At 31.7% G+C, this 19,088-nt stretch overlaps 2 protein-coding genes across 2 annotated transcripts; one reads left to right on the top strand and one right to left on the bottom strand.

Annotated features, from left to right (window-relative positions):
- The first annotated feature begins 4,576 nt into the window (after window positions 1-4,576).
- LOC123899750 (cellulose synthase-like protein H1) lies at window positions 4,577-10,881 on the top strand. The gene is made up of 9 exons (XM_045950958.1): window positions 4,577-5,378; window positions 6,041-6,368; window positions 6,809-6,934; window positions 7,707-7,820; window positions 7,902-8,114; window positions 8,392-8,527; window positions 8,629-8,807; window positions 9,075-9,428; window positions 10,140-10,881. The coding sequence occupies exons 1-9, from the start codon at window positions 5,122-5,124 to the stop codon at window positions 10,671-10,673; spliced, it is 2,241 nt and encodes a 746-aa protein (XP_045806914.1). The 5' UTR covers window positions 4,577-5,121; the 3' UTR covers window positions 10,674-10,881.
- Window positions 10,882-11,231: 350 nt separating this feature from the next.
- LOC123897527 (linolenate hydroperoxide lyase, chloroplastic-like) lies at window positions 11,232-17,294 on the bottom strand. Its single transcript, XM_045948204.1, has 3 exons — window positions 16,773-17,294; window positions 12,427-12,808; window positions 11,232-12,007 (listed from the first exon to the last, which is right to left on the bottom strand). Exons 1-3 carry the CDS (start codon window positions 17,187-17,189, stop codon window positions 11,364-11,366), a joined length of 1,443 nt encoding a protein of 480 aa, XP_045804160.1. The 5' UTR covers window positions 17,190-17,294; the 3' UTR covers window positions 11,232-11,363.
- Window positions 17,295-19,088: the final 1,794 nt, after the last annotated feature.

Raw genomic sequence — 19,088 nt, 5'->3', positions numbered from 1 at the left:
CTAGCAGATAAGGCCAATATACACCTTATTGTATCCCATCTGGCAACAGGTGCTAAAACCTCTCTGTAATCAACACCATGCTGCTGACTGTAACCTTTAGCTACTAGTCTAGCCTTATACTTCTCAACCTTTCCATTCTCATTGTATTTAGTTTTGAAGATCCATTTCACTCCAATTCTTTTACTTCCTTCTGGTAATTCAGTCAATTCCCAGGTTCCATTCTTTTCAATGGCTTCAATTTCTTGATCCATTGCTTTTCTCCACACTTCATGCTTTGCAGCTTCTTCATATGTGTCTGGATCATCATTGCAGAAAACAGCTAAATTGTGCAAACCATCATCCTCAATTTGCTCTTGTCCAGTCACATAGTCTCTCATCCAACCAGGTGGTCTCCTTGGTCTGGGAGAGATAATGGGATTACCATGTAGATCTTCATCAGAGCTTTCAGTGTCACTAACATGTTCAACATCAGGACTTTGTTGGCTGCTTTCTCCAACCTCCATTGGCCCATCATTACTCACTTGATCTTTTTCATCATTGTTGCTTAGAGCTTCAATATCATCTAGATCAGTTGCTTGAGCCTTTGCAGGCTTATTGTCTTTCATTTCCCATCCTTTTGACTCATCAAAGATTACATCCCTGCTAACAATTATCCTTTTATTGGCTGGATCATAAAGTTTGTATGCTTTTGATTCTTCACTCACACCAAGATGAATACACTTAATACTTTTTGAATCTAATTTCTTCCTTTGAGTGTCAGATACATGTGCATAGGCCACACAACCAAAGATTTTGAAGTAGTGAACTGCTGGCTTCACTTTACTCCAAGCCTCTTCTGGTGTTACTTCCTTCACTGACATGGTTGGACTTCTATTCAACACATATGTTGCCCAAATGACTGCTTCAGGCCAAAATCTCTTAGGTACCCCTCTCTCAGTCAACATACTCCTGACCATATTCAGAATAGTTCTATTCTTTCTCTCAGATACTCCATTCTGCTGTGGAGTATAGGCTGCAGTGAGTTGCCTTTTGATTCCATGTTGACTGCAAAAATCATTAAATTCATTTGAAGTGAATTCACCTCCTCTATCAGTTCTTAGACATTCAATTTGACAACTTGACTCTTTTTCTACTATTGCTTTGAATTTTTTGAAAGTAGATAGTGCACTAGATTTTTCTATGAGAGGATAGGTCCATGTTTTCCTGCTAAAATCATCAGTGAAGGTAATGAAGTACCTGCTTCCTCCATTTGATGTAGGGTTGATAGGGCCACAGATGTCAGAGTGTATCAATTGAAGTCTTTCTGTAGCTCTCCAATTTGAAGTTTTAGGAATAGAATCCCTATGTTGCTTGCCTATAATGCAGCTTTCACAAGTTTCTGCAGTTTCTTGTAAAGCAGGCAATCCCTTAACCATGGATTTCTTTGCTAAAATGTTCAACCCTTTAAGATTCAAGTGGCCATATCTGCAATGCCACAGTTGTGTAAGATCTGAACTTGTAGTCTTGAAGCACATTGGAGTGATCACTGAAGCATGTATCATGTACATTCTATTGGCTGACATCTCAGTGGACATAAGCAAACCTCTGCTTTCATGATACACCTTGCAACTGTTATTGGAGAAGACAATTGTCAAGTTTTTCTGTTGTAATTGGCCAATACTCAGCAGATTATTCTTCAACTCAGGAAGATAATACACACTAGTTATGACCTGCACTATTCCTCCAATTTGCAATCTCAAATTGCCCTTTCCCATGACTTGCATTCTTGAATTGTCACCCAATTTCACAGTTTCTCTAAACTCTGAATCAAATTCAAACAGCCATTCTTTCTTTCCAACCATATGATTGCTGCAGCCAGAATCAAGAAACCAGGTCTCATCTTTCAATTCACTTTTGACTGGTTCTTTAAGCTTTTCTTGCGCCAAAAGCAAGACTTCACCATGTTCATCAAACTCTGCATAGTTTGCTTCTTCCCAAGTTGGACATTCACTCTGGTAATGTCCAAGCTTGTGGCATCTGTAACACTCAACAAGCTCTGATACCAAATGTTAGGTAAAATGGTGTTCTCTATTATTCACATAAGGCAATGCACCTTATATAGGCAAGTATACAAGGAGATTTAACACTAGCTTGCACAACAAGCAACTAGTTGGCTCAAGCCAACCTGCGCGCGCGCCTGTGGGCTTGGCAAGCCAGGCCTGCTTAGCTGCTTAGCTTACAATCCAACAAAATGTTCATATGAATTCTGAGTTTTTCAAAATTTCAATAAAAATTTATTAAATAAAAATAAGATTTTCTTATGTAGCTTGTCAACTCATATTTTTTAAATAAAAAATGAAAAAAAGGATTAACTTGTACATATTCATAAAGATAAAGGACTGAAATATTACGCAAAATATAAATGATTAATATGTTACAAATAAATAAGATGAAGAACTTTGTGTGTAATTCTGCCAAAAAGAAACACATTTTTTAAGACACACATTTTTTATGTTACAAATAAATAACTTTTGAGACACACATTTTTTATTTTTTTGAATTGAGACCGATCAAATTATTTTTTCAAATGTGAGTACGTGAGAATTGTGAACTTCTATTTTTGAAAAACAATGTTTATTAGTATTATTGAAGTTTTGAACAATTTTGGACCACTCTTAAGCCTCCGAATTTAAAATGCCTTAAAGTAGTAATATTAAGAATGAAACTTTTTCCTAAGAGCAGGTGGGTCTAAGGGTCACTTGATGTTCATCATCAATCAGTGTCAAATTTCTATTATGGCACATAAGTGATAAGGTCTATTTTAGAAAGAGTTTTACTTCTCGCATCTGATATACTTGCGTGTCTCCTGATATTTCAAATTTACTCCTCTCGCTATTTAGAATGCGAGTGTGTAGAACTGCAAAATTAAAAAATCACAGTTCGCATTCTAGGAGGATGCGAACTAATTCATCGTATAAAAATTAATTTTTTTGTTCCCATCATATTATAAGGTAATAATATCATGAATTAAATTGTATTAATATTGAGAGATTCCATAGAATATTTATAATTAATATTTGTAATTATATCCGTATCTTTTGCACCAAATAAAAAAGTAAATAAATATAAATTCACATTAAATGACAAATTGTATTTTAGTTCACAAACGTCCGCGCCCAAACATAATTTTTTCATTCATGGGCACAGACGTTAGGTTTGAGTATAAAATATTATCATTCGTTACTTACAAGTTACAGTGCGAAAAGTGCTCGCATCCTAGAAAACAAAAGGGTTAGTTTGGTCATTTCAAGAAGTGACCGAAGAATTTCAGGGCGCGTAAAGATGGATTCTTTCGGAAAAGTTAAAAGGATAATAATATTTAAATAAAATATACTATTAAACAACTTGTACACAAAGTTCCGCAAGCCAAAAAGCCTAGAAATAAGTAGGAATACACAAGCGAATTGGTATTACATATGCTTTCGGATTAGGATTCTCTGCAATTACATGTTAGTGATTGCATGCACTTAAAAAAAAAATAAAAAATAGCCTTCTAACCTTGATATGATCTTGATAGATTTCATATGACATCACACTTTTATATTAAATAACAATTGAAATATGAATTTTATAGCTTAAAATGTGAACCTTCTCATCCAATTATGTATACCTAGCTAGTTCTACGCTATAGTTAGCCAACTATGGAAATCCATTAGAGGCATGTATTTTTTAGCGCAATTTTAGAAACAAATTTTTTGAATTTTGTGAGATTCAAATGAGCGGAAAATTCTTCCTAAAGTGTTTTAATGTTATTGCATGCCCGCCAAATTAGAGATGGAATTCAGGATCTATTAAAAAATATTGGCTTAACTACACATTTGGTCCCTTACGTTTATTTTAGGTTTCAATTTGGTCCCTTATGTTTAAAAAGTATCAATTTGGTCCCTTACGTTTATTTTAGGTTTCAAGTTAGTCTTTTCCGTTAGTTTTGTCACTAACACCGTTTGAACAGTACACGTGTCAGTCCACATATGCAAATTGACTGCCACATGTGACAAAATTGACGGAAAGGACTAACTTGAAACCTAAAATAAACGTAAGGGACCAAATTGATACTTTTTAAACGTAAGGGACCAAATTGAAACCTAAAATAAACATAAGGGACCAAATGTATAGTTAAGCCAAAAATATTCATATCATTTTATCTAAACACTTATATGCTTGCTTTTTTCTTTTAGTCAAATAGCCTAATGGCTAGAAAATCCACCTTAAAGATGAATAAGTGGGGTCTTCCGAATTTGAATCTGAACTCTTATACATGTGGTGCGATGTCCCTATCAACTGAGCTAACCTCACGGGATCTTCGATGCGTGCTTTTGATGCAAGGAATTTGCAATTTGCACGTATATTTATAATTTCTTTTTTTGGCCTCTTCCATTCCATGTATAGAATACCATTCATGTTTCATATTATATTGAAACTCTTTTGGCCGTGTATGTTTTGTCCAACTATATATGTCAGCGCCACGTTCGTGGGATAAGATTTTCCTTGCAATTATTTTGATCATTACAAAAAAGAAATTATGTATTCTAAATACATATAATTTTGATCCTTTCAAAATATTCTCTATAGATAATATAGATCACGGGTGTCATTATACTTGTAAGGTTAATTTTCTAAAACCTTAATTTTTTTTTCAAGTTGATTTCAAACTTCTATTCTCAAATCTTGACAATTGAAAATCAATCTGACCAACCAAAATCTATGGGATTCTTTATTGTCAAAAATTTCACACATTCACATAGTCAACCTTAATACAGGTCGGTATCAAACAATTTCAATTGATTTTTTAAGGTCAATAAACCAATTTTTCAAGTCTTTTTTTAAACTTAAAATTTTAAATCGTATGATCTTGATTCAACGACTATACACTACCAAGTGAACGTATGGAATATGCATTATATGCATATGGAATCCCCCAAATCTCTCTATGACCACACCAACCATATAATTGTCTGTCTTTATAAAAGGTACATGTACTACTTGTCCCCTCTAAGCATGAAGCCACAAGTGGGATACAAATACAATACAATAAAAGGGCATCAATTTATTGGTTAAGCAATTTTCCAAGTAATTTGCTCAATGGCCAACAAAAATTCCCTCCCTCTCTATGAAAAAATATGGGTCAAACACACATTTTCAAGAGTTATGGATTCCATAACATTGCTCCTCCTCTTCTTACTTCTTGGTTACCGTATTTCCTCTAATAATAACTACACCTTCCCTTGGTTTGTTGCATTTCTATGTGAGTTATGGTTTACCATCACTTGGATTACAACCATGAGCACCAAATGGACTCCTGCACATACCAAAACTTTCCTAGATCGTCTCTTACTTAGGTATATCTATATATTTTCCCTATGCTTAATTTGTTGAATTCCTCAATTCAAAATGTTACAAATCTAACAATGCTTAATTGTTTTTTAGCTAGTTACATATTCATTTAATTAGGCCATGTAATATATATAATTTTTGTACATCGATAAATGTTAGTATATTAGTTGTTGAATTCAGATTTCTCCAATCATCGATTGCACACATTCACGTAGTCAGCACTAATGGTCGTTGAATATATCAAGATCAAATGGTCTAGATTTCCATGTAAACTTTGGTATTTTTTTTAATCTAAAATATCGATTTTGAAATATAAATTGTCTAATCTCAATCCAACATCTATCAATGTGTTCACTGCATAATGCGTGCAATTGGTGATTGTAGGAAATCCGAATTCATTAGTTATGTTAGTATTTCTCTTTTACTGTGATTTAAACTTCATTCTTTAAACTCTTATCTTAAATCAGCTGAGTTACTCGACCCCTATAACCCCCTATAGTATATAAAATATGATGCTCTATTTCCCACATTGAAGTCTATACTTTACTCCTAATTAAACTCTATACTAATATTTATACTATTAGGCAAGGTATAACTATAGATGAAATTTTGCACATATATAATGTTTGATTTTGCTAACTATATTTTTGTTGCTTTTTTTCAAAAGGGTGTCTAATTCTGAGCTTCCAGCATTGGACTTGTTTGTGACAACAGCAGATCCTGTTCTTGAACCAGCAATAATAACAGTGAATACAGTGTTGTCTTTATTGGCACTTGATTATCCAGCTAATAAGCTAGCTTGCTATGTTTCTGATGATGGTTGTTCACCTCTTACATTCTATGCTCTTGTTGAAGCTACCAAATTTGCTGAAATTTGGATACCTTTTTGTAAGAAGTATAATGTACAATGTAGAGCCCCATTTAGATACTTTTGTGATGAATCCATGGCACATAATGACTTGCCAGAATTCAAACAAGAATGGTTAACAATGAAGGTAATTTTATTCAATTTAGCTGCATTTCAATATATAAATGAAATTCCAATTTTATTGATTGTTAGTTGGTCCGATGGTAATTGGCGCTGGACTTGGTAGGAATGACCACGGTTCGATCTCCGCATTTGTGATTAGAGGAGACTGGAACCACTTGATGTCAAAACTGTCTTCCGAACCAAATTAGGCGGGTCCAGGGGGCTGTGGTGGAAAAAAAATCCAATTCTTTTTTCTTTTATTTAACAAAATGGAGACAAAATTGTTTTTTGTTTTGTACTCCTAAAAGCTGAGGGTACAGCTACTAAAGTATGGCTTTGCCGGTAATTATTCAGTGTACAGTTGTAAACAAAATATATATATATATATATATGAGAAAATGACTATTTGTGCATGTGCAAAAATGTTGGTTATTTACTAAAAATGAATGCTTGTACAATTTGCAGGAAGAATATGAAAAACTTAGTGGTAAAATTCAAAATGCATCCCAGAAGTCAATTCCATGTCAGCTTATGGGAGAATTTGCTGTCTTCTCACAAACACAGGCCAGAAATCATCCAACTATAATTAAGGTACATAGGCATGAAGTAAAGGAATGTTAACTAATGTTCCTGAGTTACCTTTTTTTTTTACGGCAAAAGAATATTATATATATAAAACGAATGATGGAAAAATCGAATGATGGAAAAAGTACAAGAGGTACTCAACCCACTCTTGTAGGAGAAGTACGGCAAAAGAAAATCGAAAGACTAAAAAACTAATGATTTTCCAAAACACCAATCAAACCTTCACACACCATTCATACAAAAGACAAGGAGAGGAGTTCTTCTTTGCAAGAAGCCATTTCCTGAGTTACTACTAGTTAAGGACTTTGAAGATAGTAAAATCATCTTGGAACTTGTATAATTAACCTTTTAAAGATATAAAAACACTATTTTCAATATCAAATTTACTTGTTTTGATTTCCTTAACTAGTATATTGGAGGCACTAGTTAGTAGTTAGCATGACTAATAGTCATAAGTAAATGATCTTTTTTGGTATAATATATCCGGGTGAACATCCTCGACGTGCAATGTTAATCTCTTAGTCGGGTAAGATCACAATAGATGACAAAACTCTCTTTCAAGATATTTAACATTGTTGCATTCTTAAAACTGACTTCGAAGCCAGAACATCTGATTAAACTAAAAGAGATCTCTTATCATCACATTCAAAATGTATTAGTTATAAGTAAATGATCTTGATTTGCAGTGAAATAGGAATCAAAATCTCTATTTACTCAAACCAACATTATATGTTAGTTGTATTAATTTTAATAATAAAAATTTACCTCATATTGATAGGTAATTAGAGAAAACAAGGGTGTTTCTGATGTGATGCCTCACTTAATCTACATATCTAGAGAGAAGAGGCCAAAACAACCACATCATCACAAAGCTGGTGCAATGAATGTCTTGGTAACATTTATATTTCTTCAATTCCTTCAACTCTTTCATTACAACATTCTTATAAGTTCTCATAATTTGTATTATGAACAGACAAGAATCTCTGGATTGATGACAAATGCTCCATTTATGCTAAACTTAGATTGTGACATGTATGTGAACAATTCTAAGATTGTACTACATGCCCTTTGCATTTTGTTGGATTCAAAGGGAGAAAAAGAAGTTGCATTTGCTCAATGTCCACAAAGATTCTATGATGCTGTCAAAGATGATGCCTATGGAAATCAGCTTGTGGCTTTGCCTATGGTCAGTCAATTTTCCTTCTTAAAAAAAAATAAAAATTAGCTAACAATATTAAATTTTCATTATATACAACAAATATAATTAGTGATTGAACTCGAGTGACTAATGAGTTTTGGTTAACGGCAAACCGTTTGAGAGAATCAAAGTTCGAATTTTGAATAGAATAATTTTTTTATAGATTTTACTTACTTTTCAGCCGAACTCCGGATTATACTCATAACTCTGAGAAATCGAAAGATTGAGACAAAAAAATAATAATTTCTTGTTTTGTTTATTGTAGTATATAGGAAGTGGATTTGCTGGACTTCAAGGGATTATATATGCTGGAACAAATTGTTTTCATAGAAGAAAAGTCATGTATGGTCTTTCTCCTAATGACATTCAAAATGCAAAGAAGGATCATGGTTTCACCAACGGTATATATATACTATAATTTTTTATTAGTACTAATTCATATTAATTAGTTAGTCTAAGAAATATAAAATTTTAGTATGATATTTACTATCTTGTTGTGCAGGAACATTATTATCAGATAAAGAAACAATACAAAAATTTGGAACCTCAAAGGGATTTGTTGACTCAGCTACTCATATTTTGAAAGGGACTACATTTGACCATTACAAATCTCTTGATCTTGAAGCAGCAAGTGAAGTTGCTAGCTGTAATTATGAATACAACACTGCTTGGGGTAAAGAGGTGGGAAAATAGCAACATTATTTGAATTAATGCTAAAACTTAAACCAAATATTTATTTCGCAAAAATTTCATTAGAGCCATCAAAATACGCATAGAAAATTTAAAAACGCGGTACAAAATTTGAAAAAATGACTAAATTGACTGTACTTTTCAATCGATAGACTAAACTACTATTTCGCAAATTTGAGGACTAAATTAACCGACTTTACAATTTGAAAATTAAAATGCTTATTTACCCTAATTAATTAAATTTGTATGTATATTTAGGTGGGATGGTTATATGGATCAACATCAGAGGATGTACTAACTGGGCTCAAATTCCACACAAAAGGATGGAGATCTGAGCTTTGTTCACCAGACCCAATAGCCTTTATGGGCTGTTCACCACAAGATAATTTGGGCCAAATGGCCCAACATAAGAGATGGTCATCAGGGTTGTTTGATATCTTCCTTAGCAAGCATTGTCCAATTTTTGGTACCATTTTTGGTAAACTTCAATTAAGAGAGTGCTTAGCATATATTTGGATCACTAATTGGGCTCTAAGATCTATCCCTGAAATATGTTATGCCCTTCTACCTGCTTATTGCATCATTACCAACTCCAGTTTCTTGCCTAACAAGGTTAGCATATTTCAAATTATATATTGAACTGTTGTTTATTATCTCCTTTTAATTATATCTTTGCAAATATAAAATGTTTGAATTTCAAAGTAATGAAAGTGTGCATACCATTTTATTTTACAAAAAATATGAATATTATAGCATTAAAGTCTGTACAAAAATATGTCACAAAGACTTGTTTATCCAGGCATTTTAAATAAAAATAATAATATATTTTTAATGTATCTAAATTTTATAACTAGATAATTTTTTTAATAAAAAAACAAATTCAAAATAAATTCATTTGTTTTTATTGAAGAAAAAAAATGGTGTTTTTCAAATTTATTCTAATAAAACTTAAGCATCATAGTCCTTTAACTAAAACTCAGATGGCAAGTTCTATGAGCATAGCTCAATTAGTAGGAACATTGCATACAATATACAGGAATCGAGATTCAAACTCTGGTACTCCCACTTAGTCATTTTAAAAACTGGAATTCTAGCCTTTAGGCTAGTTCACAAAAAAAGCTTATATGGCAAAAGACTAAACATTTAGTATGTGTGTGAATCTCAATGTTAGGCTCTTCAATGCAAAAAATATAATAAAAAAATGAAACATCATAAAAATGTTTACTATGTTTTTATTAGTGTGTTGTGTGTGTGTTTAATATATGTTTTTAGTACATTTTTCAATCTTATAACTTCAATTATGTGAAAATTATGCTTTAACAGGAACTCAGCATGTGGATCCCCACAACTCTATTTGTGATCTACAACGTATCTAATATAATAGAGCACATAAAATCAGGATTATCAATCAGAACATGGTGGAACAACCAAAGGATGGGAAGAATAACAACCATGACTTCTTGTTTTTTGGCATTCATAACTATCATACTTAAGAAATTGAGAATATCTGGCACCAATTTTGAAATAACAAAGAAAGAACAAGTACATTCAAATGAAGGTACCAATGAAAATGTTGGTAGATTCAGTTTTAATGAGTCACTTATTTTTCTACCAGGCACAACAATTTTGTTTATTCAACTCATAGCACTTTTTATGAGTGGTAATGGTAATGGCTATGGCTATGGAGTAGGGGAGGTTTTTTGTAGTGCATATGTGGTTTTATGTTACTTGCCATTTTTTAAAGGGCTTTTTGGGAAAGGAAAATATGGGATACCTTTGTCCACAATATGGAAGTCAATGGTGCTAGCTTTCACATTTGTTTACTTATGTAGTAGACCAATATTGCTAAGTGAATGATCATAGGATTTCTTTTCTTTTGTTGCATTATTATGTTTTTTCATTGTAAAAGTAATTAGTTCTTCAATCTTGAAAGGCATCAAGTTCAAGTATATGGAAGATCTTTGACAAAAGGGAGAGATTTCTTGCCTCAAAATATAGATTGTGTCTCAATTGTGATGTAATTATACTATATAATCATTTCAAACTTTGACTTGAGTAACATTTATTTTTTTTTTCCAAATGACCATGAGTTACATTTCTTGAAATAAATATATCGTTAAGAATTATTATATAAAAAATGTTGTGTGTATTAAATTAGTGTTTTTGTTTAAGATATGATTATATCAACACTAATGCATCAGGTCTCATTAGAACTTTGAAGTCAAGTATATTTGAACGAGAGTAAAAATATGATGGGTGGCCTAAAAAGTGCTTGTGTTACACCACTTTTAGATTCTTTGTTGAGTTGACATTAGACCTTTCTAACCAAGCTATTTGATTTGAAGTTTCATCATTATTATGATCAAACTTATAGAAAATGTGTTAAGTTTTTTAAGTCATCCTCTAGACTTTCTCTCGCATGAATTATGATTCATGAATGCCAAGTATTGTTTGAATAGATACAATACAACCCCAATTTTATAAACAATAAAGAAAAATATAATCTGTCTTTGATAATCACAAACATTGAATACCAACCCTCACTCTTCATTTGGCCTTCTTTAAGGCAGTGATGGAACCGCTATCTCCTTTAATTAAATCGTACCTACGAAGCAAGTGTGCCACAATTAAGGCCGCGGTGTAGGTCACAATGTCCTTGCCCGCGCATTGCTTGTTGGACACACTTGGCGAACCGCTTTGTGGTCCATTAGACCAATACAAATAGTTCAACAACTCGGCCCCTTTCTCTTTAGTGAACCGGTCCGGTATAAATTGATCCGGTTCATCAAACACGGCTGGATCCCTCATTACAAGCTTCTGATACCCACATAATAACTCACCCTTCTTCACGTCGAATGCTGAGTCATATGTACTTAACTGAAAATCCTTTCTGGCTCGACCGAACTGAAGTGGAACTGGTGGATTCAACCGAAGGGTTTCGTAAACCACTGAATTAATTAGTTCCATTTCTTTCAACGAGCTGAACCCGAGAGTTGAACCGCCTTTCTCTCTCGCTTCCTTCCTCAGCTGATCTTGCAAACCAGTTGGGCCATTCGCTATGGTGTTTATCAAATTAGGGAGGAAAATTGAAAATCCGCCATATGAGTTGAAACCCAACACGAAAAGCAAGTTGTGGATTGCTTCATCTTCACTTAACCCGAATTCTGTTCCACTTTTTATCACTTCCTTACCTGTTATCAATATTGTTTATTGCCTATCAAATACATTAACCAAAGATTTTATTATTTTTTCTCTTCATTATTTGAAGGGAATTTAAAAGAAAAAATTATTAAATTATTTAAGGAAAAAGTCTTAGCATATGATTGGTATCACATTGGATATTCCAGAATAACAGACCGTGATTTTTCAAAAGCTACAGAGTGTAACTTCTGTGAAAAATTACAGTGGATATTCCAGAATCACGGTAATCCACCATGATTTTTCATAAAGCTACATAGTATAGCTTCTAGGAAATTACTGTGGATCACCATGATTCTGACATATCCACCGTGATACCAAAACATAGTATGTTTCAATTGACTTTGAGAATCACAATGTGTTACTAGAACTTTAGCAAAAATTACATACACTTTAGATGAGAGAGCATTACCATGTTGTTTAATGAAGTTGTAGAGGTTGTTGTAGTCTCCGCTGACAAGGGCATAGGGGTAAGAAAATGAATGAAGGAAGATTTCTTCGAGTGGTTGGAAGGAGCCGATACTAATCGTAGGTAAAAGCTGAACCGCGAGCCATTTGTTGAGCATGGTTGCACCTGATTTGGCGATTTTGGGGTCAAGGGAAGGATCAGCTCTGGCAAGGACTTTGCTTAGGAAAGTGAACAGAAATTGCTGCATTGGGGAAAAGTAACTTGCTGATGAAGATTGAGACAATGTTGCTTCAATTTGGTCGAAAAATACGTCGAGGTTTGATACAAGTTCTTGTACCCATATGCTTGAGCTTTGTTTCAATATGTTCATGGAGAAATTCTTTGCCTGCATGAAGTATATATATTTATAGTATCTGTTGTTGAACTGGATGATGAACATGAATGATAAATTGCTAATTACTGTTTGATGGATCTTAATCACTGCATTTCTATTGCGGATTAAGCTTTTCAACATTAAATTAGTCTCTTTCTAGAGAATAAATAAAAGGTTTAGTTTTATAATTAAAAAAAAAAAGGTTTAGCCTATTTTTTTTATACAAAAGAGAAACTAGGCTACTTGTTAGAGCTTAGATTGTGATACTATGGTATTCAATATTGATTGTAGTTCCTTAATTAATCCAGTGCCTTACTTTAAAAATTAAATGGTTATATTGTACATTTGTATATTTAATTTAAATTTTATTTTTTTATTAAAATATTTTCACCTTATCATATCTGAAATTATTTTTAAAAAATTGTATCTCTATATATGTGTCATATCAAACGTATGGACTTCATGCATACCCACAAGCTATGTTGTCCGGTACGGGTACAGTACCGGTATTTTAGAAAATTTAAGGTACGAGTACGTTAATATAAAATATTAGAAAATTTATTTTTAAGTGAATTATTATCATCATGCTTTGAAGATTTAATTTTTTTTGTCCATCATCTCAACTATTTTCATAAAAATGAGAGATAATTGAAATATAATAAAAAATTATAATATTTTAAGAGATTTTTCAACGGCCAATATGTTTTTTTTCCTTATTCATCATTATAAATCAACCAAATAAAAACGGGTACGAAATCGGTGCGTACCATACGAGTACCATGGAGTATCCGGTACTGGTACGTACCAGATACGTGTACTTCACCGGTTTAGGAGTACTCATACTATATAGCCCACAAGCTAGAGTTTTATGTTAATGAGATATTTTTAGATGTTAACGTGATAAAAAAAAGCATATATTAATATGATCGCACTCATAAAAAATAGGCTAAATTGCAGTTTTGACCCTCCACATTTCATAATTATGCGATTTTGGCCCCTCACGTTTTACATGTGCGATTTTGGCCCCCACGTTTCAAATGTGCGATTTTAGCCCCCCATTTTTTATAAATAATTTAAAAAGTCTATATTATTTAATTATTTTTATAAATATTTAATTCACTTTTGTGAGCGATCAAATATAATTTATTTACTCACATGATATTTAAGAATATCTTTTTTTTTTCTTCTAAGAATATCTTCTCTATTCATGGGAATGAAATGATTGTGTAGATATGCTAGCTAAGTTGGACGTTGACACATTTGAGCCTTTTGTGTTACTCTGCATGCTTCTCCCAGCTACTTCACTAAGATGTGAATGGTTGCTTGATGCACCTGTGATTTCCTTTATGGATGCTAAAGAGTGCTATCGGACATTTGTTAAGCATATTAAAAATGGAAATAAAATATTATAGTAATGTTTGAAAAGTAATATTTTATATTTTTAAGGTGTTGAATGTACAAATTTTAAGACAGAATTTTCTTATTAATAAGCTTAATTAGTGTCCCGAGACACTGTTTACTATTTAGCATCTTCCATCCTTAATTAAATTATGGCCTTTGTTGTTGTTTCCTTTTGCACTTTTCTCTTGGTAACAAAATAAATCACTAAAAATCTCAAATTTTCCAAAAGGCAATTCAATACTGAAAACTGTAACAAAAGAAAAATACTGAAAACACAAATTTGAAGTATTATTAATAAAAAAAAAAAATAAACTCAATTTTCAAGTCTTTTAAAGATTAAGACAAACTAATTTTAGTGCAAGGTGAACTACTCTTGAATTTGAGTTTTTCTTAATTTCATAAAAAACAAATTTCAATTTTTTTCAGAAGTTCTGTAAAAACTCAAATAAAAATAGTTAAAAGTAAAAAGGACAAAATAAGATTTTTGAAAGAAAAAAAAAATTAAAAAATTGTGCGGATGGAAGTAGCCAACAAAAAAATATTCCTATATATTAATTGTCATGGTCCCAAGAACACACCAAAGTCAAGAGATTCCAAATAATTCGAGACAATACCATATTATGAGCTTGCCGGTCCCCAAAAGGATTTCTAAGCTTTTTTTTAAAGCAAAAATGGATTTACGACCCGTTTGAATTAACTTATTTTTGAACTTATGCAAACAGTTTATGCAATTTTTATGTATTATTATAAGTTTGTCAATGTAGTTTATGATAAAATAGTTTATAAAAATACAATTTTCACTAGTGTGAACTTATAAAATAGCATAAAATTTAATTTATATTGCACAAACTGTTTGCTTATAAGCTCAAAAATAAGTTAATCTAAACGGGATCTTAATATGATTAGTATTAATTGATAGTGTAAAATTATTTCACACTATCGGTGCATATTCTTTTTTCTTATACCATAGTATTTTAATGTGACAATTATTTTCAAATAATGAAAAAATATAAATAAAACACTTTCTATGAATCAGAGATCGCAATGTTATGTCGTTGTTTAAAGTGTCTGGTTGTAAGTTGTGACTGAAATTAACGTTAACTAGAAAACGACTTCCCACCTCCTTTTTTTTATGGTAGTACAAAAGAAAGCAAATTAAAGTTCATGGAAAAAGAAAATCTAGGAAACCAAATGAACTCTTCTAGGCATGTAACTTCCGAAAATGTTATTAAAGAGCAAAAACTTTGAAGTTCCGAAGGATAAGTCTTTATAACATGAACATCAAAAAAATTATGATTAGACTAAAACTAGCCAACCAATCAGCATATTTATTTCCTTCGCGCCAAAAATATTGTATTTCAACTTACCAATTCAAATTCTTGAAGTCACAAATGCGCTTAATCAAAATAGATGTGTTTCCGTTGATGTTGCGAGTCTTTATTACCATGTCAACCAGCACTTTAATATTACTCTCCACTATCCATAACATAACAATTTTTACTTTTTACTTAATAAAATAACAAATTTTTACCTCCCGATAAAACTGTACAGTATATTTTAGCAATTTGTCTCCACAAACCATACAGATTAATATTTCCTAATCCTCTCAAATTATAAATAAATAAATAAAGACGAGGAAAACCATATGGTTCACGTTGTTATTGTTATTATATTATATAATAAAAATTTATATTTTACATTTAAATGTGGAATCCGATTATATAAATATTCGGATTTCGATCATCTCACACGTTGTTATTGTTATTATATTTATATAATAAAAATTTATATTTTATATTTATATAATCGGATTCCACATTTAAATGTGTGAGTCTTGTCATTAGGCTACTTGACAAAAAAAAATATTAAAAAAGTCATGTTAAATAGTGTCCGGAGCACTAAGCATACTAAAAAAAGGTAACAAATGACAAAACGATGAGAGATGATAATTTTTCACAAGACATTGAATACACCATTTATAAGATAAAAATTCTATTTTGATATCTTAACTCATATACTCAGGGCATTGTTTAACATTTTCCATATTAAAAATAAAATTCGGTTGTGACTCTTTCAATAAGATCTTGGTCTGCATAATGAAGTATTAAATAATTTTATATAGATTTAATTTGTATACATTATCTATAATAATATTTTACATCGTCAATTAATCATAAAGCGTCATTATTATAAATGTTTGAGTTTTTTTTTTTATTAATCTTCTGATTCTCTGATTCTCAGATCAAGAATTGTTTTTACTAGAAATCGAATTAGAATTCTTCCGAATAATTCGTCATAAAAAAATTTCTGAGTTTAATTTGTTGGCCATAGATGTTTGGATTTATCTATAACTACTTTTACAATTTAAACTCTACTAGTACTTTTAAAACTCTGAACAGTACTTTTAAAGTCTGAACTCAGCAGTTTCAGGTTTCAGAGCTAAATGTTGAAACTAGCACTATTCCGGTGTAAATAAACTCAGCAGGTTGGTTTTAAAAAAATTACTAATAATTTATTTTTGCGTCAAAAATAAATAGCTGGGCCCAACTAAGTTTCAAAGTATGTATGTATGTACCTTAGCATGTTGAGCTTCAGAAACATCTTGGTAAACACCAACTCTAATATTCCCAGTGAATTCAACACTGGGAACAAAATCTCCAACCAGAATATCCCTTTTATCAACAAGATCCATGTCAAAGAGATGAGAGAAAGATTTACAGTCAAGAACAGCAATGATGTTAGGATTAACATTTGTGAAGAAAGGAAACGTAGGAGGAATATTGGTACGGAACACTGTGCTTTTGTATTTTTCCTTTCTTGTTCTGAAGAAGTTTTCTGGTTTTTGGAACCAGAAATAGTCTAACCTATCAGACAAGGGACCTAGTAACGGCCATCCATAACTGCCTGGAATTTGCCGGATTGGTAACGAACTTGGCCTTGCCTTTGGTGGAGATGAAACTGACGGTGGTGGGATCGGTGGTGGGAGTGACATGATTGAGTAGAAGAGAAATGGGGTTTCTTCAGTTTAGTGTGGTTTTGGTTTGGTTTGGTTTGGGTTTGCCTTTTTTTAGTAAAGGAGAAAAAAAAATCAATGTCATATTTTCATTCTTTTTAAATTATTTCTTTATTTATTTCTTTTTTTTTTATAAATAACCTTATCTTTAATTAATTTTTAATGGATTTTTTAAAATCAAAAGTATACTTCATACGCAATTTTTATAACAAGCATTAATATGATTCAAACACCGAACATCTAAATCTAATATATCTGTCTATTTTACTTTGGAGTATAAGAGAATTTATGTGGTAGTAGTTACTAGCTATGAAGCCCCGATACTTTAAAAATAGCAAAGTATCATATCTGATACGTACTCGATACCGATACTCGTCCGATACACGTATCGGAGAAGTATATTGTATCGGATAAGTATCGGCAATTAATATTATTTTTTAAAATAAAATATAACCAATACTTGTCGAATACTTTTCTCATACGTGTATCGATCGAAAAAAGTATCGGACAATTAATGTTCTTTGATGATGGAAACGTATGAGAGGAGACTGATACAATTCGTATTTTCTCTTTAAGTATTGAATGTTAGAGTATGATGTTACCAACTATGTCTTATTAGTTTTTCTCCTTGTCATGACTTGAACTCTGGACCTCCAACCCTTAACGCTTAGCTCAACTAGCTTAACCAGTTGAGATACCCATCACACCCCCTTTTTGGGTAGTACTTAACTTAATATATGTAATTGTCATTTGTTTTCTTATTTTGAGTAATTTGAATGTTAATTTTTATCATTATTGATTTTAGTTATGTTTATATTTGTTCATTTATATATTTAATTTTAAATTTAATTTTTAAATAATGTATCCCGGACGTATCATATCGGGAATTTTGCAAATTTTCCCGTATCGCCGTATCGGTGTCGTATCGTATCGGTATCGTGTCACGTATCATGGTTTCATAGGTACTAGGTGAATTTAACATCTAATAGTATATTCGATATTTAATTTAATAGTTAAATGAATATTTATTTCTTGAGAGAAAGAAATATGCATTGATAGTGTAAAATAATTTTACACTGTCAAGAAATACTAACTATGTTTTCCGCCACATCACCCAACTTTAACCCATTTTCTTGATATGACATGACAAAATGATAGATGTTTATTAGATGATCGTGTAAAAATATTTTATGTTGTCAGTGTATATCTATTACTCTTATTTCTTTTTCTAAAATGATCTTTTATAAAATATAAAAATCGACCGAAAAACTTTGATTGATAAAAATCATTGCTCATTTATTGATTTAGAGAGCAAATATACTAAAAGTCTAAAACTCTTTGATTTGTTAATGTACCTAATTATTATTGTAGTTTTCTGTACGGAAAGCAATTATTGTTTTTTTTTTGTCTTAGATGAAGTGATAATCCACTAAAATTAAATTCATATAATTGTGAGATCCTGGATTCGAACTCAGATCACGACGTCTCACCTAACAAAATTTCGGCATTGAATTTTCTATTTGCATGTTTTTCTTTCTTTTAGTGCGTCGTTATCATAGGTGAGTCTGTGATTGTGAGAGACAGATATTTACGTGTCTTCTTTCATATATTAATTAAGGAAAATGCTAAACAGTGCCCCTGGGGCATTGTTTAAGGAACCAAATATAGTAATATCATATTGAAGTTTGTGCAGTCAACGTCTCGAAAGTCTAAAAAGTGTTATTTTCAATTTTAAAATTTTCTTTTTTGGTTTCCTTAACCAGTGCCCCGGGGGCACCGGTTAGCATGACCCATTAATTAATTAATGGATTTATATATTTATTTATTTTATCTTTTAATAAATGGGAGTAGCCTAATGTAACCAAAAAAAAAATGGGA

Source organism: Trifolium pratense, linkage group LG7 (genome assembly GCF_020283565.1).
Source record: "Trifolium pratense cultivar HEN17-A07 linkage group LG7, ARS_RC_1.1, whole genome shotgun sequence".
In the NCBI taxonomy this organism is placed as follows: domain Eukaryota; kingdom Viridiplantae; phylum Streptophyta; class Magnoliopsida; order Fabales; family Fabaceae; genus Trifolium; species Trifolium pratense.
Note: the sequence above shows the minus strand (reverse complement) of the source record. Positions and strands in the feature narration are given on the sequence as shown.